Source organism: Dipteris shenzhenensis, chromosome 7, assembly GCF_047967505.1.
Source record: "Dipteris shenzhenensis isolate YYH24624 ecotype China chromosome 7, Dip_SZ_1.0, whole genome shotgun sequence".
In the NCBI taxonomy this organism is placed as follows: Eukaryota; Viridiplantae; Streptophyta; class Polypodiopsida; order Gleicheniales; family Dipteridaceae; genus Dipteris; species Dipteris shenzhenensis.
The window spans coordinates 50,820,634-50,843,470 of record NC_141602.1 but is presented as its reverse complement, the minus strand read 5'-3'; the positions used below and the strand labels follow the sequence as shown (position 1 = coordinate 50,843,470).

Below are 22,837 nucleotides of genomic sequence, written 5' to 3'. Positions count from 1 at the left end.
AAATTTGGGCTGTGGTGGATGCTCTTCCATAGGATGGATGGGCTGTGGAGAATTTCTTCAATAGGATGGGTGGGCTCGACTGACTGAAGATGTCATTTAGGGTAGGCAGAGTTCTAGGATGAGGCATCGCAGATCAAGTAGACCTCCAAAAGAGAGAGCGCACTCTTTGCTGTGATCCAGCCTAGCTAGCATCAATGATGGGGCTAAGTCCTGTTAGAACTTTGGGGAGACACCAAGTGGACACGAGACACAAGGGTGTAATGCACACAGAAAGCTCCACTGATAGTTCCACAAATGAATTTACAACACCTAAGGTTGTATCCAGGTACGAAGAAATAAAATAGACTAGAATAATGAAGCTAAGTCTAGCTTAAATAACCATACCATTGTAATATTCCTACAAATTCCCCCTCAATGGTGTGGCCGAAGTAATCTGGAAATGTCTCGGTAGTAGCTAAGGTACCTAAAGTACCATGGTTCCATAAGGATATAGTAACCTATGGGAGTACAAGAAATAACAATGTCATTTTACACCCCCCCTTGACATTGTTTGTATGTCTCTCATCCGCAAGCCTTGTCGATGATGTACTAAGGATGGTGAAGATATGTGATTTTCCTCAAATGGATTATAGAAAAGGTCGATGAAACCATCCTCAATACAAGCCCGAATATAATGATGATGATTTTCAATGTACTTCATGCGAGCATGAAAGACACTATTGTTTGCATACTGACTATCAGAGTAATTGAGAGTGGCTACACCATCCTGTGAATGATGCAGATCATGCATTAAATTCGTCAACCACGTGCATTCCCTAGTGGCTGCATTAGCTGCGTTACATTCAGCTTCACTAGATGAAAAAGAATTTATGGCTTGCTTCTTATTGAGCCATGAAATGCAAGCTGAATCCAATGAGAAACAATAGCCAGAAGTGAATCTTTATTATCAATGTCCCCTGACCAATCTGAGTCTGTGAACCCATAAAGGTCGAACTCACAGTCTCGAGCATAATGAAAACAAAAAATGCGTGTACCATGTACATATCTGAGAACCCTTTTGGCTGCTTCTAATGAGTGATTGTGGGACAATGCATAAATTGACTGAGCAACCCTGTAGCATAGGCAATGCCAGGCCTCGTGGAACACAAACTTTTCAACGATGTGAGGCTGCTTACCAATTGCCTGTAAAGAGTACATCAAACTTTTCAACGATGTGATGCTTACTGATCTTGAGGCCTTGTTGTAAGAGGAGTAGCTGTGGGTTTTCTGTTTTCCATCTTAAATTCCTGCAAGAGACTCCTGGCATACTTTGGTTGTGACATGCATATCCCTTCCTTTGTTTGCCAAAATTCAATGCCCAGATAAAAGTGCAATAAACCCAAATCTGTCAGCATAGATTGGACTTCAGCAGTTTTCTGGTCACTATTACCACTGAGTATGATATCATCCACATAGAGAGTGAGGATGTTCAAATCTGGATCAGTCTGAGTATTGAAAAAACCCTTGGACAACAAAGCTGATGGCTTGAGCCCACCTTGTGCTCTTGTCTATTGACCACAAATCGTTGGGGTTGCTGTACATAGACCTCCTCCCTCCTTGAGATCTGCATTGAAAGAGGTAGTCTTCACATCCATTTGGTAAAAGTAACCACCCATAACATGCAGCTAACGAAATGAGACAGTGAATGGTAGTCATTTTGGCTACTGGAGCAAAGGTTTGCTCACAGTTGATTCCCTCTTGGACTCCTTGGGAGCTGTCATGTGCCCTCCCTAAAGCAGATGTACTAGAGGGTTTCTTGCTGTCCCATAGACCTTTTGGTCTCTAGTGGACGTTAATAGACTTTCTTGCTTTCTTCCTACACATACCCCCTGGCCAAAAGATGAGCTCGGTAGTTCTCCATTGTGCTATCCAAATGGTACTCGCCCTTTCAAATCCATTTTGTGCCCACTAGTTTATCCAACAGGAGGATTAACCGAATCCCATGATTCTTTTCAATCATTGGGCCTAATCTCTCATTAAATTGCTTTCTCTCATTAAGGATGACCCTGTGCATCCTGAAATGTCTGAGGCTCAATTTCAGAATCCATAACAATTCTTATCAAGGCATAATTGACCTTGTCATTAGATTGCCTCGTTGTCCTTCCTAAAGAAGGCTGACCCTGTGCATCATGAATGGTTAATCTAGCCCATTTTGCTGTGGCTTATCGGCAGTACGACCTGCTCTTTATATCCCACAACGTTGATACACAATGGGCTGTCCATCCCCAATAGCTGACTGCTTATCTGAAACATGTGAGGCAGGATGATCCACTTCATTATGTGGCAGCCCATCTGAAGCATTTGAAGCAGGAATAGGTTCCTAGACACACGTTGTGTGGACAAAAATGTAAATATGCTTTTTATTTGCTGCATGCTGATGGGTAGGTGCATAGCTATGCATATAGCTAGTTGGAGGCAGTTTTGAGTTTTGGACACTCCCATAAAAACTCTACACTGATGTATAGATGGCAGAAACTTCTACAGGGACTTCTGGGAGATGATGAAAAGCAATCTGGTTGTAACCAGACTTCCAGAGCAAGGGTGTCCAGTGTGTGGTCAAGTGAATTGTTTTTGGGGTCATATAAAGTCAAGTCATGAAGGGTTTTTTTACATTTTCCTGAGTCAACATGTCTTGCATGTTTCAGGAATTTGATATGTTCTGGTGTCCATGTCAAGGGGCTTTTCATGAGTGTGTATGGGGGTGCATGCAAGTCTTAATGTGCATGCTATGTGTGTGAGAATTATGTGACCAAAAGGTCCAAAATGTGTCTTGGGAGGTATTTGCATTTTATGGAGAGAGGTAAATTCCACGTGATGACGTGGCTGTAATCAAAAAAGCATGCATGAGTTGTGGCTACGTGAGAATGAAGGAGGAGCTTCTAGATGAAGGAGGGAGAACGTGGAGATGCGACTCGTGGAGGGATGCTAAACGAGGATGATGAGCTCGGTGAAAAGGGGTAGGAAGTGGCTGAGCCAGGGGGAAGCTCGTGGAAGGAAGGTGGTGATCTGAAAAGCTCCGAACGGGGAGAGCTGCAGTACGTGAAGGTTGCTACTACATGAAGGTGGCTGGAGAATGATCAGGGGGGAGCTCGCGGATGGGGGATTAGGAGAAGGATCAAGAGAAGGGTACATGAGTGAAGGAAGGCGTGAGCTTGCAGGTGGGATCGACTTCACGTGGAAGTGAAGGGAGGGTCGCAGACGAGGAAGTGAGTGGGAGGTTTGGAAGGTGGAGAAGGGAGGCTGGCAGAAAGATAACGGGTACGCTGGGAGGAAGGAATCGAGGGAGAAGGAACCGCGCAAGAGAGGCTCACAGTGGATGGGAGGTTGTGTGAGCGAGGAGCTGAAAGCGGTGCTTGAAGGCCATCATGTGTGGCAAAGGGAACTTAGTGAACCAAGGAAGCTGCAGTGGTGACTGTGTACATGGCAAATGTGGAAGTTTGACTGCAGGAACTTGGAGTATGTGGGCTCCTGGTGCTTTGTTTTAGCGAACTCTGTGGCACTCTATGGCAGTGGCTTGAGGCACATCCGCTAACTGGAGGTTCAGAACGACTCAAAAGCCTGAGAATGACAGAGAATATGCTTTGTGCGCCTCTTGGCTGCATGGGAAGGCGTTGCCTCAGCATAGGCTGAGACTTACTGGACCGAAGCCTGGTATCTTCATGGTGAAGTGGGGATAGGAACCGGGAAATTTGGTGAGCCAGGAAGGCTGCGCGTGAACTCGAAGACGGGAGCAAGCTAAAAGACCAGAAGAAGGGGGTTGCCTTGGATGGAAGCTGAGTTGAGGAGGCGTGTGAGCTCGTAGGAGGGGCAGAGGTCGAGGAGCTTGGTGGGTGGAGATCTCAAAAGAGAACACAGGAGCTCGGTGAGCAAGGCAGGAGCCTTGTGAGCTCGGAGGAGGGCCACGTGAAGAGGAGGACCACAAGCAGGAATTGCAAAAGGATGGCCATGCCTTTAATAACGTCCGGATCCGGCTTGGAGATGGAGAAGCAGTTTTCCTAAAAGGAAGAGAGAAACTCAGGAGTTGGAGGCACTTTCAATTGGGGCGGGCTTTACTAGATCCAAATACCCCATTAGAAGAGGAGAAAGATTTTGTGTCAATATCAATGAGATATTTTTGTGGATTCTCACACCTTTGGAGATTATATATATATAAACAATAAACAGTGTTCAAAGGGTTTGATAGTGTCACAAGAGAAAAGTTCTATAGGGTCTAACAATTTTCCAAAGTACTGTAGCTTAAAAAAGAATTGTACGTTTGGAAGTGGTACATTGGAAGGGCATCTACTGAGCATTGTATTTGGTAAGGATGTACATGAAGGAATTTTATACTCTAAGTGGGTTAATCTGTCTTTGCCCCCAACAGGACCTTTTCTGGATGATGTGTTTTGCTTGAAGCTTGTCCGGGATGAAGATTTCCAGGGGTTGAGGGAGTCCATGGTGTCTAGTGTTTGGGGAAAGGATGAGTATATGGAAGAGGTTGCAGTAGTTATAAAGGCAGTATAGTGCTCTATCGTTTGTGCAATCATCTTTTTGGTGCCTCCACGGAGGAGTTCACTTCAGTTTACAACACTGAAAGAGCAGATGTTCTGAGATGTGTTGCAAGCAATGGAGCAATGGGGAGAAATCCACACATGAGAGTGATACAGTGTGAGTGGTGTGTGGAGAGTGTGGTCACAGGAAGGACAAATGCATTGAAGTCCAGCTACGTGTGATCCGTCTCCATGCCAGAGTGCAGAGAGCTCTGAAAGTGCTTGCCCGCAGGAAAAAGAATGCTCTTCGGATGCAGAGTGAGCTTCTTCAGTAGTGTGTTTGTTTTGTTGCTTTCCAGTTTTGTTATGGTTGAGTTAAGCTAGGGTGTGACAACTGAAAGATTGTGAGGATGGTACAGGACTTCCAAGAGTACTGGGGGATGCCGTATGAGAATGCAGTAAGGTTCGTAGAAAAGATGAAATTTACAGCACTTATGAAAGATAGGGCAACCCCTGAGATTTTGTTTCAAATCCTGAATTATTGCTTGCAGGGAGATCCAAAAGCATGGTTGCAGACTCAAGTTGCTACCTACAGGATTGCTCATCCTCAGCAGCAAAATCCGGGGTATACAGTGGTGAGAGTAGCTTTCCTCACATGGTTTGCACAAGCGAAGAGCCCTAATGAAGTTTGGAAAGAGCTGTGCAAAGTGAGGCGGGAGGAATAGCAAGATGTGAATCGGTATCTAATCCAGTTTGGGAGATTATGGAGTTTATGGTGTGAAGCTCTTGTTCCAGAAGTACCACCTTAAATGATCAAGCGTGATCGTTTCATAGCTAGCCTGAAGCCTACACTCAGATTGAAAGTGGAGCTGAAAAATCTGGATAGTTTTAAAGATGTTGTCAGAGTGGCCAGGAAGAAGGAATGGAAAGTCCAGAGACTGAGGCAGCTTGGCATGCAAGAAGAACCTAAGAATCTGATTGAAAGTCCAGAATAATAAAAACTTATGCAGAGAGAGAGCCAGTATCTGTTCCTATGTAGGATGACTCCCTGAAGAAAGACTTGCATGATGCTGTAGAGCTTATGAAGTCACTGAGCCTGAATTGGATGGAGTCTGCAAGAAGAGGAAGAGGCCGAGGTATGCAAAATAACATGAGAGATGTACAGGCTGGGAGTGAAGGAAATTCAACTGGAATAGGTAGAGGATGGGGATACATGAGCAATGTGAAGTGCTGGAACTGTGGAGAGTGGGGACATCTCAGCCCTCACTATGATAAACTAGCAAGAGTAGGTGGAGAAGTTTATCCTCTGATGCAGAAGACAAATGACAAGTCAGGAGACTTCAATGTGGAAGTGAAGGATCTGAATCAGCCCTCTACCAGTGGAGTCAAATGGGATGATAAAGGAAAAGGAAAGGCAATCAGCCTGATTAGAGTGGAGACTATTCCGGAGATCATGCCAGTGGCAAAGAGAACCATGAGTGCAATAGGAGAAAATGGACCCTTTGCAAAGAAAGAAAAGCATGTGGAATTTTATCTTCGTCCCCAGTCTCCTAAAAAGAAGAGTCGGAGGCCCAGGAAGCATTACAAGACTTCAGATTTACATATGGGTCAAGGACAGGAAGAATACACATTGATGAATGATTTGAAAGGGAGAACAGCCAATATAACTTTTGCACAGTTGCTTGGTTTGTGCCCGAAGCTCAAGAGAGAATGGAAGAAGTTGGCTAATCCCAGGAAAAGTAATGAGCAGGAACCTACAAGAGGAGAGATGGAGATGATGTCTGTAGAAGATCTTCCAGATTTATGCCCTACAGTGGATGCATGGTGTGGACGTATGAGGCATGTATGGAGAGGTTGGGGCTAAAATTGAATGCACATTCAAATTTTAGGCTCCGATTGGCAAACCATGCAAAGGTGAAGTGTCTGGGTATATGCACGGGAGTAGTAGTGGATGCTTTTGGAGTATCATGTTGCATTAATTGCCACATTATGCCTGCTGGTTTGGGAGCATACCCGCTGATTTTGGGCAGACCTTGGCTCAAACAAGTAGGAGCAATACAAAACTGAAAGATGGGTACAATTACATTGCATAATAAAAAGGGAAAGGCCAAGAAATTTAATATGAGAAGCAGACAAGAAATAGAAGAAGAACCAGAAGAAACAAGCATGGAACAGGAGTCAGAAAATGAGACGGAAGAAGAAAGTACTACATCTGAGGAGGAGGGGCAAGTATCATTTCTGTTGAAGGAGTCTGATGCATATGAATTGCAGGCAGCAGAGAGACAAGAGGCTAAGGAGGAGAGTAAGCTTGAAGATATGGATAACTTGATGCAACCCCCACCTTCCCAGATAGAGAGAGAAGAAATATTGTTGTCCATGTTGAATTCCAGTCTGGAAGAAGTGGAGAAGGAGTATATGAAAGTCATTCATCAGTATCCAAAGCTGTTTATTACCTCACATGAAGAGATCAGGGGTTTTCAGATGTGAGTTAATGCACATTGAGCTAAAAGAAGGCAGCAGACCTGTTTTTCAAAAATTGAGGAGGACACACAGAGAGCTCTTGCCAGTGCTGAGAGAGGAGTTAAATAAGCTGCTCAAGGCTGGGCTGATATATCTAGTGGAGCATTCAGATTGGGGCAGTCCAGTGGTAATAATTCCTAAGCACACAAGAGGATGGAGAGTATGTATTGATTACAAACCTCTCACTGCGGTAACAAAAAGCAATCATTATCCTCTTCCTTTTATTGATGATATATTGGATAGAGTTGAAGGGTATGAGAAATACAATGTGCGTGATGGATATTCAGGATACTTTCAGATTTCAATTGCAGAGGAAGATCAGATCAAAACTACATTCATCACACCCTAGGGTTGCTTTTGTTACAGAGTAGTGCCTTTTGGATTGAAGAATGCACCGGCATGGTATCAGGAGAATACTGATGAAGTGTTAGCCCCTTTCATTGATAAATTTGTGAGAGCATTTCTGGATGATATATGCGTGTACAGTTCTAAGAGAGAGCATGCATGGAGGCTCGATCAAGTGTTCCACAGAATGGATGAAGCAGGAGGACAATTCAATCCACGGAAGTGTTAGTTGGGATGCTCCAAAGTGAAGTTATTGGGACATATAGTATCTCAAAATGGCATTGAGCCTGATCCAGAGAAGGTGAAAGCCCTTATTTTACTTTTAGCTCCCTCTACATCTAAATAGTTGCAAACTTTTGTGCAGAAAGTGAAATATATGACAAGATTTATACATTTAGTCTCTCAGCTGTTATATCCTCTGCAACAAGCTATGAAAGAAGAACCTTTGCAATGGATTGAGGATTGTGAAGCAATGTTCAATAGAGTGAAGGAGATGTTGGGAGAGATTGCTTGTGTGAAAGCTCCAGATTTCTCTCAGACCTTTTATGTAAACCCTTCATTTGGACCAAATGCTGTGGGAGTCATCTTATTGCAGAAAGGGGAAGAGTCCCGTTATATGCGGCCTGTGTATTATGCTAGCAGAGTTAAGACAGAAGTAGAAAGGAGATATACAGAGGCAGAGCTGATTCTGTCAAGCTTGGTGTATGCTTGCAGGAAGTTCAAGGCATATCTTACCTCAAAACCATTTGTGGTTTAGACTTGCTGCTCTTTATTGCCTCAGCTTGTCAATACTTCAACGCTTTCTCGAAGTATGATGAAGTGGTTGGTTGAGCTGCAAGAATATACTTTCTCATTTCTGGTGGAGAGCACTTCCAAAGCCACACTGGCAGATCTGTTAACATACAAAGAGGGTCCCATTTTGGTGAAGGAAGTAGAGAAGAAGATAGATAAAGAGGAGCATCCTATCATTCTAGGAGCATCTATCTTGCATTTTGATGGCTCATATAGGAAGAGTTTACATCAAGCTAATGGAGGCTGTGTGATTACTGATTCAGAGAGCAAGCTGATTCAGAAGGAGGGAGTTCATCTGGAAGCGGGAAGCAATAATGAGGCGGAGTATGCAGCATTATATGAGGGGTTGCTGGCTGCACTTAAGCTGAAAATTCAGAAGATAATGATCAAGGGAGACTTGTTGTAAAGCAGGTCCTGGGAAGTTGGCAAGCAAGAAACCCGAGGTTGAGAGGGTATCTAGCCAAGGTGAAAAGGCTTCTTTAACAATTTACAGCATGGAATATCCAGCATGTGCAAAGGGAGGATAATCAAATGGCACATGAGCTGGCTTGGGAGATGAGTGATCAAGATCCAGTGATAGCAAGGCTTGAAGATCCACTATACAGAGGGAGAGAATTCCTGGCTCAGATAGTGGATTTCTTACTTACTGGACATCTACCTCAGGAGCTTAAGAAGAGTAAAAAATATCACTTCATACGGAAGAGCAGACAGTATATGATGATTGATGATGAGCTTTACATGAGAGGGCTTGATCAAATTTTGAGGAGGGTGCCCTGGAGAGAAGAAATATATTATATACTGTCATCCAGTCATGAAGGAGCTTGTGGAGGACCCTATGCTTTTAAGATTACACTGCAGAAAATACTTCTGGAGGGTTATGTGTGGCCTTCAATACAGAAGGATGCGCAGCATTGGTGTAGATCCTGCCATGAATGTCAGAGGATGGGAAAAAGAATTCTTAAAATGGAGCCGAGAAATATTATGCTGGTTTATGATATTTTTGGGAGATGGGGAGTAGATGCAATTGGTCCTCTACCCAGAACTGCCAGAGGGAAATGTTATATGCTGACTGCAGTGAAGTATTTATCAAAATGTGAACACATATGCTGGAGATTTGGGATTCCCCTAGAGTTACTTTCAGATAGTGGTCCTGGATTCAGAGGAGAAGTGACAGATTACTTGTGCAATATGCTGAATATAAATCATAAATACATCACCCCATATTACCCTCAGTGCAATGGGTTGAATGAGAATTTTAATGGGGACTTCAAATTGATGATGACTAAGATGACTGGAAGCCACACCAAAAACTGGGATTTGGAGATGAATCAAGTTTTGTGGGCATACAAGGTAGCGATGAAGCATAGCACTCAATTCTCTCCATTTCATTTGGTGTATGGAAAAGAAGCAATTTTGCCATTGGATGTAGAGATACCAGCTTTGAAATTTTTTGTTGAAGAAGGATATGAGCTTGTACACAGCTACAGGGAGAGATTATTGGCACTGCAGGTGATGCAATTAGACAAGGATTTGGCTTTTGAGCATTATGCCAAAGTACAAATGCGGAGGCAAGAATTGGAAAATGCAAAAATCAAGAAAAAAGAAATCGAAGATGGAGACTTGGTTCTCATATATAATAGCAAACTGGATAGCACTTTTCATACTGCTTTTCAAACCAAATGGGAAGGTCCATACAGAGTGGAGAAGAAATTTGAAAATGGAACTTATCAATTGAATGATTTAGATGGTAAGAAGCATAAGAAGAGAGTCAATGGTGTCCGGTTGAAAAAATACTTTGCATGGTTGATGGTAGCATTGAAAGAGGAGAATCATGAAGATAATGAGCTATGGCAGAATCAGTAGAAGTCAGTGCAAAGTGAAGAAGCAGAAAATTTGGATCTGTCATTTCTTTTTGGCTCACTGCTGGACATGAATGTCATAGCAGAAGAAAGGGGTTGCTAGAGATGTGTGGACAAATATGTAAATATGTTTTTTATTTGCTGCATGCTGATGGGTAGGTACATAGCTATGTATATAGCTAGTTGGAGGCAGTTTTGAGTTCTGGACACTCTCATAAAAACTCTACACTGATGTATAGATGGCAAAAACTTCTACAGGGACTTCTGGGAGATGATGAAAAGCAATGTGGTTGTACCAGACTTCCAGAGCAAGGGTGTCTAGTGTGTGGTCAAGTGAAATGTTTTTGGGGTCATATAAAGTCAAGTCATGAAGGGTTTTTTTACATTTTCCTGAGTCAACAATGTCTTGCATGTTTCAGGAATTTGATATGTTCAGATGTCCATGTCAAGGGGCTTTTCATGAGCATGTACGGGGGTGCATGCAAGTCTTAATGTGCATGCTATGTGTGTGAGAATTATGTGACCAAAAGGTCCAAAATGTGTCTTGGGAGGTATTTGCATTTTATGGAGAGTGGTAAATTCCACGTGATGACATGGCTGTAATCAAAAAAGTATGCATGAGTTTTGGCTACGTGAGAATGAAGGAGGAGCTTCTGGATGAAGGAGGGAGAACGTGGAGATGCGACTCGTGGAGGGATGCTAAAAGAGGATCATGAGCTCGGTGAAAAGGGGCAGAAAGTGGCTGAGCCGGGGGGAAGCTCGCGAAAGGAAGGTGGTGATCTGAAAATCTTCGAACGGGGAGAGCTACGGTACATGAAGGTTGCTACTACATGAAGGTGGCTGGAGAATGATCAGGGAGGAGCTCGCGGATGGGGGATTAGGAGAAGGATCAAGAGAAGGATACATGAGTGAAGGAAGGCGTGAGCTTGCAGGTGGGATCGACTTCACGTGGAAGTGAAGGGAGGGTCGCAGACGAGGAAGTGAGTGGGAGGTTTGGAAGGTGGAGAAGGGAGGCTGTCGGAAAGATAACAGGTACGCTGGGAGGAAGGAATTGAGGGAGAAGGAACCGCGCAAGAGAGGCTCACAGTGGATGGGAGGTTGTGTGAGCGAGGAGCTGAAAGCGGTGCTTGAAGGCCATCATGTGTGACAAAGGGAACTTAGTGAACCAAGGAAGCTGCAGTGGTTACTGTGTACATTGCAAAGGTGGAAGTCTGACTGCAGGAGCTTGGAGTATATGTGCTCTTGGTGCTTCGTGTTAGCGAACTCTGCGGCACTCTGTGGCAGTGGCTTGAGGCACATCCCGCTAACTGGAGGTGTAGAACGACTCAAAAGCCTGAGAATGACAGAGAATATGCTTTGTGCGCCTCTTGGATGCATGGGAAGGCGTCGCCTCAGCATAGGCTGGGACTTACTAGACCGAAGCCTGGTATCTTCATGGTGAAGTGGGGATAGGAACCGGGAAATTTTGTGAGCTAGGAAGGCTGCGCGTGAACTCGAAGACGGGAGCAAGCTAAAAGACCAGAAGAAGGGGGTTGCCTTGGATGGAAGCTGAGTTGAGGAGGCGTGTGAGCTCGTAGGAGGGGCAAAGGTCGAGGAGCTTGGTGGGTGGAGATCTCAAAAGAGAACACAGGAGCTCGGTGAGCAAGGAAGGAGCCTTGTGAGCTTGCAGGAGGGCCACGTGAAGAGGAGGACCACAAGCGGGAATTACAAAAGGTTTGCCATGCCTTTAATAACGTCCGGATCCGGCTTGGAGATGAAGAAGCAGTTTTCCTAAAAGGAAGAGAGAAACTCAGGAGTTGGAGGCACTTTCAATTGGGGCGGGCTTTAGTGGATCCAAATACCCCATTAGAAGAGGAGAAAGATTTTGTGTCAATAGATTATATATATATATAAACAATAAACAATGTTCAAAGGGTTTGATAGTGTCACAAGAGAAAAGTTCTATAGGGCCTGACAATTTTCCAAAGTAATGTAGCTTAAAAAAGAATTGTACATTTGGAAGTGGTAGATTGGAAGGGCATCTACTAAGCATTGTATTTGGTAAGGATGTACATGAAGGAATTTTATACTCTAAGTGGGTTAATCTGTCTTTGCCTCTAGCAGGACCTTTTCTGGATGATGTGTTTTGCTTGAAGCTTGTCCGGGATGAAGATTTCTAGGGTTGAGGGAGTCCATGGTGTCTGGTGTTTGGGGCAAGGATGAGTATATGGAAGAGGTTGCAGTAGTTATAAAGGCAGTATAGTGCTCTATCTTTTGTGCAATCAACGTGAGGTAGGAGAATCGGTGTAGTATTGACCATTTCCTTTGTCATCTATTTTGGATGTATGTAGCTGTAGTTACAGCCTCCCCAAAATACCTTTGATAATTTCTTATGCTTGAGCATACACCACGTCATCTACATAATTGACCTGTTTCTCCTCTTTGCAGCCCCATTTTGTTGTGGTGTATAAGGCACAGCCATATGATGCATAATGCCGTGTTCCGATAAATATGCCTTGAAAGTAGCTGACATGTATTTCCCTCCCCTATCAGTTCTGAGTATTGTGATTTTGATTCTCTACCAAATTCTTCAATTCAAAAAACTAGTGAAACACCTCAGATTTTTCTTTCACGAGAAAGACCCATGTGAATCGAGAGAAGTCATCGATGAAAGTGACAAAATATTTGGCAGCTTGATGTGTGGTTATGTTTATGGGTCCACAAACATCACTATGCACAAGATGCAAACTCTTTGTTGCTCTTACTGATCCATCCTTTTTTTTTTGGGGCAAAAAGAGACTTCTATTAAGTATTAAAGAAAACCGTTAGAGCAAGCTCCATACGAGATACACCATGCAATGCATGAAAAGCTCAAGAGCCAAAAAGAAAGGATTGGGGCTGATAGTGCCATCTCAATCCGGTAGAAACCTTTGAGAAAAAGGGAGAACCCCTCCAAACTTGAAGAAATACAATCCTTCTAGAAGAGGCTTCCCGTAAAGGGCCCTGCATGCTAGCCCATATGGCTATCAAAGTGTGAACCGTGTCAGTCCAAATACCCGTGAACACCTATGATGGGTGTATCTGGGTGCCATCCAAGGCCTCTGTACATCTGGCTCTACAAATGTGCCAAGAGAGAATGCTAGCCAAAATCTCCCAAGAGGTGTCCACTGAAGCATGAGAAGCTCTGAAGGGAGTAAGTGGTACATCCTGAAGAGAGCAGGGCTCTATCACCTGCCAGCAGACTGAGAGTGCCCAAGAAGAAGGCTCACCCTCATAAAACACCTGGGGCCCAGTAAGGGATAACCATGCGACTGAGCCCCAAGCCATGAAGAAAGGGGAAGTATGAAAAATGCTGAGTATCTGAGCAACCCCTTTCCAAACAGTCCTCGCCTGACTGCAGTCCCAAAGGCAATGTCGCACTGAATCCTCTGCAGAATGACAGCGAGGGCAAGTGGGATCAGCCCCAAATCGTGATCTCCACAGGTTCACTGCATCCTACGCAAATCTGCGGTGATGAAGAAGCTGTCCCAATGGGGGGCTCTGGAGGGAATACAACCCCTACTGTTCAACTGAAATCTCCTGGCATTACCAACCGTGAAACGAAAGAAGGGAATCCCCCTCTCTGTGTACCCATGATCTATCCACTCCCACTCTCCTGGGTCCCACTGCAAGCACCTGATAGGTGCACCTCCATATAACCACAATCTCCAGGATCCCAAGGACAAGAGTAGAGGGTAAGGGTCTAAGTACCACTGCAAGCCCGCTTCATGGTCCACAAAACCAGCAATCCACCTCGAAGAGCGATCACCTGTAGAGGAACTGCTGTCCTAAAAAAGGTTCCCATCCAAGTGGTAGAAGTAATAGGCAACTCAACTGTCCATTCCACCGGGATGGCTGCATCTATCTACTGAATCCTTCGTGCTACCCCTTTGAGGTGACTTACGAATTGCAGTCTCTGATCCTCAGGTAGCCTAATAAATGCCTTCCAAGTGCCTACTGTGTAAGCGGGGCCTCTCTCCCATCTAGACCACTGCATGTAATGGAAAGTGCCCAATGGTCTGCCATGCTCATTAAGTATACTATCGTTCCAAATGATCAGCTGCCTATCAATCTCTTCGAGGGTAGAGGGCGGAACCTTTTGAAGAGTGTTCCTGAAGCTTCCCCAAGCTTTCAGGATGGCAGTCATGAGAGGAGAGGTAGGAGATCTGAGAGGGGCGGATGTAAAAATCCAGTGAGGGCTGTCCACCCAATCATCTCCCAAGGTTGGTGTGCAAGCCTGAATGCGTTTAGAAAAGAAATCCTTCCAAGGTTCTTGCCCAGGCATGAGTCCCCTCACCACCACCTTACAAAGCAATGCCCTGCACTGCGAGTCCGGGTCAATGATATTAAGGCCCCCTTCACATGTAGGGAGAATAATGGTCTCCCAAGCCACCCTCGCTGCAACATCTGCCGACATCATCCACAGGTCACAGAAAGATGTAGCAGAAGGAAGGAGAAGAGAGGTAGCACATCATTGCATGGAGAAGAGAGCTCAAGGAAGGAGAGAAGAGGGTAGCCTTCCAAGGAGGAGGAGGTAGAGTAGCTTCATTGGCCTCCCTCACCTCAACCTCTTGGAAGGGAAAGGGAAAGAGAAAGAGAGAGCAGGGCCTAGGAATATGGCTCTGATACCACATGAAAGATCATAGTAGTAGGGAGAGAAGCAAGCTAATACTAGAAATGAAAAGGAAAGATAACAAGCATAATGGAAATGAAATGGAAAGAAAATGAAAGCAATGGACAAGTACTCAGATGATACCAAAGAGCTTGATGTTGACTAATATATTAGACAATAGACAAGTACAACACTAATAGTGTGCCACTAGACTCTAGAAAGTCACAATGTCTATGGGATATCTCCCAATATGACACGTGGCATGTTTAGGACTCACTAGACTATAAAACCACTCCTAGACCACCTAGAATACTCATTTTAGACTCACTTTGGCTTCATATTCCAACAGGATTTTCACTTTTACCCATCTTAGTTCTTCCTCCTCCCCTCTTCTAGCTGCTATTTCGAAGGCTTGGACCAGCTTTAAGAGTACTCTTCTGAGAATATACTTGATAAGCATGGTAGACCACTAGGCACTTCTCATTACATGGAGTAGTCAAAGTGGGAGAGGGGCCCTCCTTCCATGGGATCCTGGAAATCTTTCAAAAAGATTTAAGAGGACCATAAAATGCAATCATCTCAGAGGAAGCATAGAGAGGATTTAGCAGATTGATGCAGCCATTCTAGTGAACTAGATGGAGACATATGATATGCCTAGTTCGTGTTCCACTTGGATAGGAGCTTTTACGAGTTCGAGCATTCCAATTCAGGTTATTGCTTTATGACGCTCACATGAGGATGCCTTGGTTTTTGATGTCCAGGTGTGAGGCAGGCTGTCTTGATCTCCAGACAATGTTCTACTAGAGATTGCTTTGCGGCCTATAAGACTCATTGGTTTTGTGCACGATGGCTCGGATTCTCATTGGTGTCTAGACCCCAACCCACTTCTCTTGGCCTTGGGTTCATGGAGATTGTGGCTCTGTAACTTCACATTTGAATCAAAAGCCATATCTTTGTAGATAGACCACCTTAAACCAAAAAGGTGTATCTATGGTGCAATCCCTGTAAAATTTGCAGTGGAACCCAAGGGAGTGGGAATGGATTGATGAAGGACATTGAGACAAGAGACTCCCCCTCTTTTGTTACATTGTAAGTAATGCCAGGAGGTTTCAGATTAGTTGTAGAGGTTGGAGATCCTCTAGAGCTTCTCATTGGAAGAGTTTTCACATTCTACCGATTTGCTTTTTTTTGTGTGGAAGAGACTCCAGAAGTCCCACGGGGATAGAAAAATCAAATGGTAGTTAACCTGTGGATGAAGACTCTATAGGTCCTTGTTGCCACTCTACTATGGAATAAGTTCAGCATTGCTTATGGGATTGCAAACATGAAGGATCATTTGGAAAGGGATTGCTAGGATCTTCAGCACCTTTTGCCTCCTACCCTTTCTTATGACTTTGGGATCAGTTGCTTGGCCTTCCCTTTCAGTTCCTTAGGTATTTTATGAGAAGCACGACTCTTCTTGAGCTTTCTCGATTCAGTGACAATTAGTTGGGTCAAGTTCTTTAAATGATGTTTCAGGCTCACCCTTCATAGCGGTGCTTGCGTCTGTGGATTCCTCTTGGTAAATTCTGGAGCGCATTTCAGCATGGCATATCTAGAAAGTCATATGCACAGAGGCCTTGGATCATTTCTAGATCTGAGCATGCAGGGTTTCTCCTTGGCTTCCTTTGCTAGGAGGGTTACTTTCCTTCAGGAATGGAGAGGCTCCCCCTTTTTCTTGGAGTCTTCTGCAGGGTTGAGATGGCTTTTTCAGCCTCAAGCTTGGTTGTTTTCTAGCTCTTTTTTAAGGAGCCTCTTTGGCCCATTTTGAGACTTATTTTTTCATGCAGTGCATGTTGTATTTCCTCTTTGAGCTTGCTCTCGTGGGTTTTTTTAATACTTAATAGAAGTCTTTTTCCTGGGAAAAAAATTTGTTGAGAGAGAGTGACCAACTTTTTGTCCTCAATGGTTTCAATCTGCTTTCTTAAATCTGAAATTTTCATACGTGCTCCACGATGGTCTGTCCATCATGCATCCCGAGTTCCTTGAGTTGATGGATTGAGGGTATAGGCAATGACCCATGCCTCATTCACCAATCCGTCCCATGCATCCTTGGCATGATTGTACGATTTGATATTTTTCATGACATGTCTCTTTACAGACACACAATCAAAGACAAAGCTTTGGCATTCCCATGCTGAAATCTCCTTTGGTCCTCTATGAGAGAAGGAGATGAGTTTGTAGATGAGGTCTGACTAGTTGCCGAACTGGCAACAGCTGGAGCAAGAGACCTCACTTCATCCCCTGAGACGATATCCCCAGTCCTTTGCCGAGCAAAATATTCTTAAGCATAAAGGACCACAAGGAAGAGTTCGAGCCATCCAACTTATCTCCCCCGATGCTCCAACTTATCTCCCTCCGTCAATGCCCCAAAACTATCTGAAATATTGACTGCAAATCTGAGTGCAAGTGTACCCACACAGAACAAAAAAACAACTCACTGAGAAGTGTATTGCACACTGATAATCATCGACAAATGTCAACACCCCACTCTATACTGACAACAACTTTTGGACCTGCGAAGCTTGAGAAATCTGACTGAATGAGGTCATTTTCTATGAGAACAGTGTTGATCAGCAGCAAAGGGTTACCCACGAGCAGGAATAGGTAAAAAAAGACCAGAAAACAGGTCCAAAACAGGCTTTCAGGTGGTCATTTTTTGATAGACAGGTGAAAGAAATTGTTAACAGCAAAAAAGTGACAGGCGCTAGCTCGACCAGCTCTGAGCTAGAGTTGTTTTTGCCAAATGTGAGGCCCAATCAGATTATGAAGTTGGCCAGTGAAAAGGAGCTAGATCACGTGCAAAATAGGACTGTTTTTAGGGCAGCCAGTGAGGAAACAGGTTTGCCACTTGCTGTCTTCGAAATCCGAACAAAATCCTCCACGAAATGTTTAAAAAACAGCTGCAAACAGGTGTTTTTGTAGGGACAGCTCCATAACCAGCAAAAAATGGATCAAAGACTGATGTCTCCAAGCGACAATGAGTTGCATCAAGATCCCACGAATGCCCACAGTTGTGATGCTAGCTGCCCACGAATCTGAGCACCAAATGAACAAGGCAGAATGCTCAAGGTGATGGGCACACATGGCCAAGAGCATTGGCTTTGATACCAAATGTTTGAACTGCGTGGAGGCACGAATTGCACATAAGACATGAGAGTGTAATCCACATAGAAAGCTCCACTGAATAGTTCAAATGAAAGTACAACACCTGGGTTATATGTGAAACCTAGATTAGAATAATTAAGCTTAGTCTATCCTACATAACCATACCGTCATAACATTCCTACAGGTGAGAATTGGAGATCCATAGCAATCAATCAAGAAACGATAACTTTTGGCCAAAACATGGCAATATAGTGGCTCCGATACCAACTGAAACAGGCACCCAAGGCAATTAGGATGTATACCTCAATACACTCTGGCATAAGAGTTTTAGACACTTAAGCTTCAAATGTCTTGTATCATTGAAAAGATCAAACATGGTACATGGAATTCCACAGATATACTTTTAAAGAGATGTTTGAGCCATGTTGCATGGGAAAGTAGCATAGACAACCATATCCAACATCATGGTCTAGAAGTTCAGGTGTTCTTTAGACCATATATTTTAACGTATGCAGTAATACTTCCAAATAATCATTTGAAAAATCATTATACTTCACAGCATTTATTGATGATTATTCTAAGAAGGCCTGAATATACATCTTGAAACAACCACTCATTGTTTTCAAGGACTTCAAAGCTATGGTTGAAAAGCAGACTAGTAAACACATCAAGGTCTTCATTGTTATACTGAAGGTGAGTATAAATCAAATGAATTCGATGCATTTTACAGACACTATGGAAAAGAAGGATTTCACATGTGTAATCCAGGTTCTATTCTAACGCCAAGACTTGCAAAAATACCATAGATAACAAGACCACATTCTATCTATAGGTCTAGTATAAAGGATCACAAACTCCGAGCATCAGGTTAGCCAAGCGTTGCGCCGTGTCCATACCATAAGAATCTACTGGTCTAGGTGCTAAGCTAGACTTGGCATAGACCTGCTCTAGGTTCATCCTAAGGGACCCCTACAAATGGGCCCACATCTCATATATATAGACTCTCTCAAGTGTGTAAAATCCAAGGGCACCTGTACACGAGAATAGTCATAAAATGTGAACTAACCCCTTTGAAAGGGTCCACTGCTTGGAGCCAATAATGGCAACTCATACTTGGGGTCATAAATCCATGCATGGGGAGAGGACCTAGCCTTTAGATGCCTCCCTCTCGTCAACTTTGAGTTATTGCCATAGTACATTGTTTGGAATCAATGCCTAGAACTTTTGGGTTGCTTGTTTCAGCTAGACAAGATTGCGGGACAGCGGGTTGGTTTGGGTGCCACCCTCCTTAATATTTGACTCGATATATTAGCTATTATTTGCACGTCATTTGGGAGAAAGACACACAATGTCTTGGGAAGACCATTGAGAGGCAGGAACATATCTGCAAGGCTTGGCTTGTAGGCATCTTTTCATTTTCACATACAGAGGAATTTTTTGGTTCGAAGGTCCACCACATTGGCTGGCATTGAGTTGGGACCTTGTGAACGAATCTGCAAGACAACTAGCTTTTCCTCTAGATATATGACTCTATGTATGGCTTTCAAGTTTTGTAGAAGCTTTTTTCTTCTCTTTTTTTTTCACTTTTATTTTCGTTGTAGAATTTTCGACTTTAGAGCAACAAATTCTCTAAATTTGTACCATCAGATATATTATAGTCTTACAAAGGTATATTTAATAGTAGCTACTTTTTTCTTGGAAAAAAATGTTTGGACATTAATTACATTGAGAAACCTTGGGAGGGGGGTGACATCTAGGATCTAAATTCGGTGATGGCCTCTGGAACCTCCTTCTCTTAATAGAGGTAGTTTAGGATCTTCATTTGTTAGGGTAACCTCCATGATGGCTATAGGAAAACTATGATGGGGCAATGGTTTGTTGTGTTGGAACCTACGGAAATCCCTATGGATCTTCTCTTTGTAGAGCCCAATCCCCAATGTAAAGGCGGTCGAATCTCTCTAGCAAGCTGCCATGTCTGCACTAGCTAAAGGAGTAGTAAACTGCAACCTGGTGCACTTGGGCTGCTGCCAAGAATTGATACCTTTGATGGTAAAGATAAAATTCTCTCGAGAATCATTTTTTAAAGGGTTGGATCACGTGAAAAGGAAGCTCCTCCTACCTTTTCCTCTATAAACTCCAAGTTGTCCGAATCTCCTCCAACAACCTAAGACACTCCGTCCCACTGCTAGGGCCAAACCGTTGGACCATGGGGAGGGGGGAAAAAGAGGGGGTTTAGTTGTTGCAAGCACCCCAAGCATCCTCAAGCTGCCAAGAGGTAGCATAGCTGCCTGTGGGCTGTAAACAAAAGGCCAGGATGGGTGGGGCAGAAAAAGCCGGGATCTGAAAAAAGGGGCATTGTTTGCCAGGAGATGTTGCAAATCAGCAACCGGGGGATGAAGATGCAGAAATGAATAAGGTCTGGAGACAACCGCAAGGCTTCCCAAGGACAACAAAGCCAGCCTAAAGTTTGGTGAAATGGTAGTTAGCCAGTGCACTAAGGGAAGTGCTAAAAGGAAGGTTGACAGCAGAGAATGGGAGGGAAACCAGCAGCATAACGGAGGGGAGAGGCAAATGTGAAGCAACAAGGGAGATGAGCCAGATGGAAAGAGTAATGCGGAGGAGAGGAGAATGGACAGAGGACTGAGGAGTGTGGAAGAGCCAGTGGGAGGGAATTTCAGGAGAAAGAGGAGCCTACACCTACGCAATAGTTTCCTTAGCTTGATTTGCCTTTTTGGCTTGCATGTGTACAAACTTCAAAGGTCAAACAAGGCACAAACGTTTCTGGCTGCATCTCCTTCCATATAATTAAGGAAGAAAGTGGATATCTTCAGTGGATAAATACTAACAGAAAGGAGGCCTGCTTTAACTGGGAAAGCAACTTTTTTTTTTTTTGCCAGTTAATTTTGTTTATTGGGCCAGTGATATTATGTTTTGTCAGTTTGTAATTCATTTCATGCTGTATTGCTTGGGTTTTCTAACCCTTCCTTCTCGTGACAGGCTGTGTAAAGGAGGAGAGCTTCTTGATAGGATTCTTTCCAAGTATGCCTCTGTCCTTGTTTTCTTTTATTGTCATAGATTAATATTTTATCTCCTTTATCCTCTTCTGTAAATGTAAATTAACAGCTTGCAAACCTGATTACTTCAATTTGAAACCAAACCTTAAGATACTTGAAAATACTTAGCAATAAAATCGCTGCTATTATGACAGAGGGGTATCAATGCTATTACTTGGGAAGGAGCCATCTCACCTCATTTAGTCTTCTCTTTTTTTATGCATATCTTATGCATTGCAGATCATGCATGTTATGTTAGTACCTAACTTTTATGTACTTTTGATCTCCAAAAGATGTAGTAGACCACCTAGCTTGAGATGTTCAACTTTATTGACTTGGCATTTTTGGCACTTTTATACATATTCTTGGACGTCCTTTTCTATTCCAAGCCAACAAAATTTGTCTTTTTAGAACTGCAGATGTCTTTTTAATTCATGTGTGTCGTGCATTGGGACTATGATGACACTAAAAAATAATTGATGCCTAATGTCATTATCATTCGGGACGCGTAATTACCTTTGTAGAGTAGGTAGCCATCTTCAATATCATATTTTTTCCACTTGATTTTGTCACCAACCTATGGTGTGTCACCATTATCATGTGACTTCTCATTGAAAGCTCTTCAACCTGTTGGATCCCTCATAATTGCTTTTCGTATCTCAAAAATGTGAGAATCAAACTCTAGGAAATCATTTTGGAATTGAATAAAACTCAATTCATTAACCATTGGCATTTGGTTTAGGGGATATCAAATTTCTCGTTTCGATTTGTCAACTGGATATCAAATTCTTGCATTAAATATCTTTCCTTCCTTTAAGCTCTGGCATTTGCAAATCCATGTGATACTTTCTTCATTAAAAACGATCTCAAACCTAGCACCATATAAGTAGTGCCTCCATTTCTTTAAACCATATAAATAGTATATAGTTCCTTCTCATATGCCTAGTAGTTTCATTGAGTGGTGTAACTTTTTGCTCTCAAAATCTTTAGGTCGACATTTTTGCAAAACTGCCGCCCCAACAATAAAATCACTAACATCGATTTCAACCATGAATAGTTGTTGCAGCTATAGCTACGTCTAACTTTTCAAAATTCGTCCTTTGAGGATCATCCCATATGAAGGTACTTCCCTTCCCATCTACTATCTTAGCATATTGCTAGCATACTTCTGCCAGTATCAAGATTCTGAAGGCTTTGTGTATAGAGGAGGGTCTTATGAAAGCAGTGTTACAGATTTGAGTTTCCCATATGTAGGGTAGAGTGCCTTCTCCTTCACATGTGACAACATCCCTCTTTGCTATTAGTGAATTTTGCCACTTTATTGCTAATACTAGGAGACATGAGATTTTCAGATGAGATGTTGGTCTTCAATAGTAGTTAGTAGCCCTACAAAGGGAAGAGTAGAAGCAACATGCAGATCATTGGGTTCAGGAGTTCTTACTACAACAAGGGCTCATCAACAGGTTCTTTTGGATTAGAGAGCAGAGTTTGCCTTTTATGCATAAGAGTCATTTTGTACTCAAATGATAGGAAGAGTCAATAGACACCGAAGATACGATCCATCATTCTATTAAAAGTAGACGAGACTTTTGTCAATCCAAAAGGCATCACCAGATACTCATACAACCCAAAAGTAGTGCGAAACATTGTCTTGTGCACATCTTGGCTGTATCCTCACTTGGTGATAACCACGGTACAAAGAGGAGGACACATATAGTGAAATATTGACAAAGATCAAAGCAAGCTTGCCCAACATTGAATGGGTGAATGATGATGAGCAGGATGATGACGACTCCAGGCCAGCTTCTATTTTGCACTATATACTGGCCATTAAAGGTTGCAAACCTGATAGGTTTCCCACCTTTGAACTCCTTGGTCTTTGCTGTCTTGCTTGACTTCTTCTTCTTCTTCTTCTTCTTATGCTTTGGCTTTGATGATCCTGCAGAAGAAGAAGATGATGAGGATGAAGAGGTAGAGCTAGAA

At 43.2% G+C, this 22,837-nt stretch overlaps 1 protein-coding gene across 1 annotated transcript in view; it reads left to right on the top strand.

Moving 5' to 3' along the window:
• The window catches only part of LOC147900463 (calcium-dependent protein kinase 28-like), a 47,638-nt gene that overhangs the window by 1,574 nt on the left and 23,227 nt on the right, over positions 1–22,837 (top strand). The window contains exon 3 of the mRNA XM_087377490.1: positions 20,799–20,840. Within this exon, the coding sequence (XP_087233616.1) occupies positions 20,799–20,840 (42 nt within the window). The remainder of the gene's footprint in view (positions 1–20,798; positions 20,841–22,837) is intronic.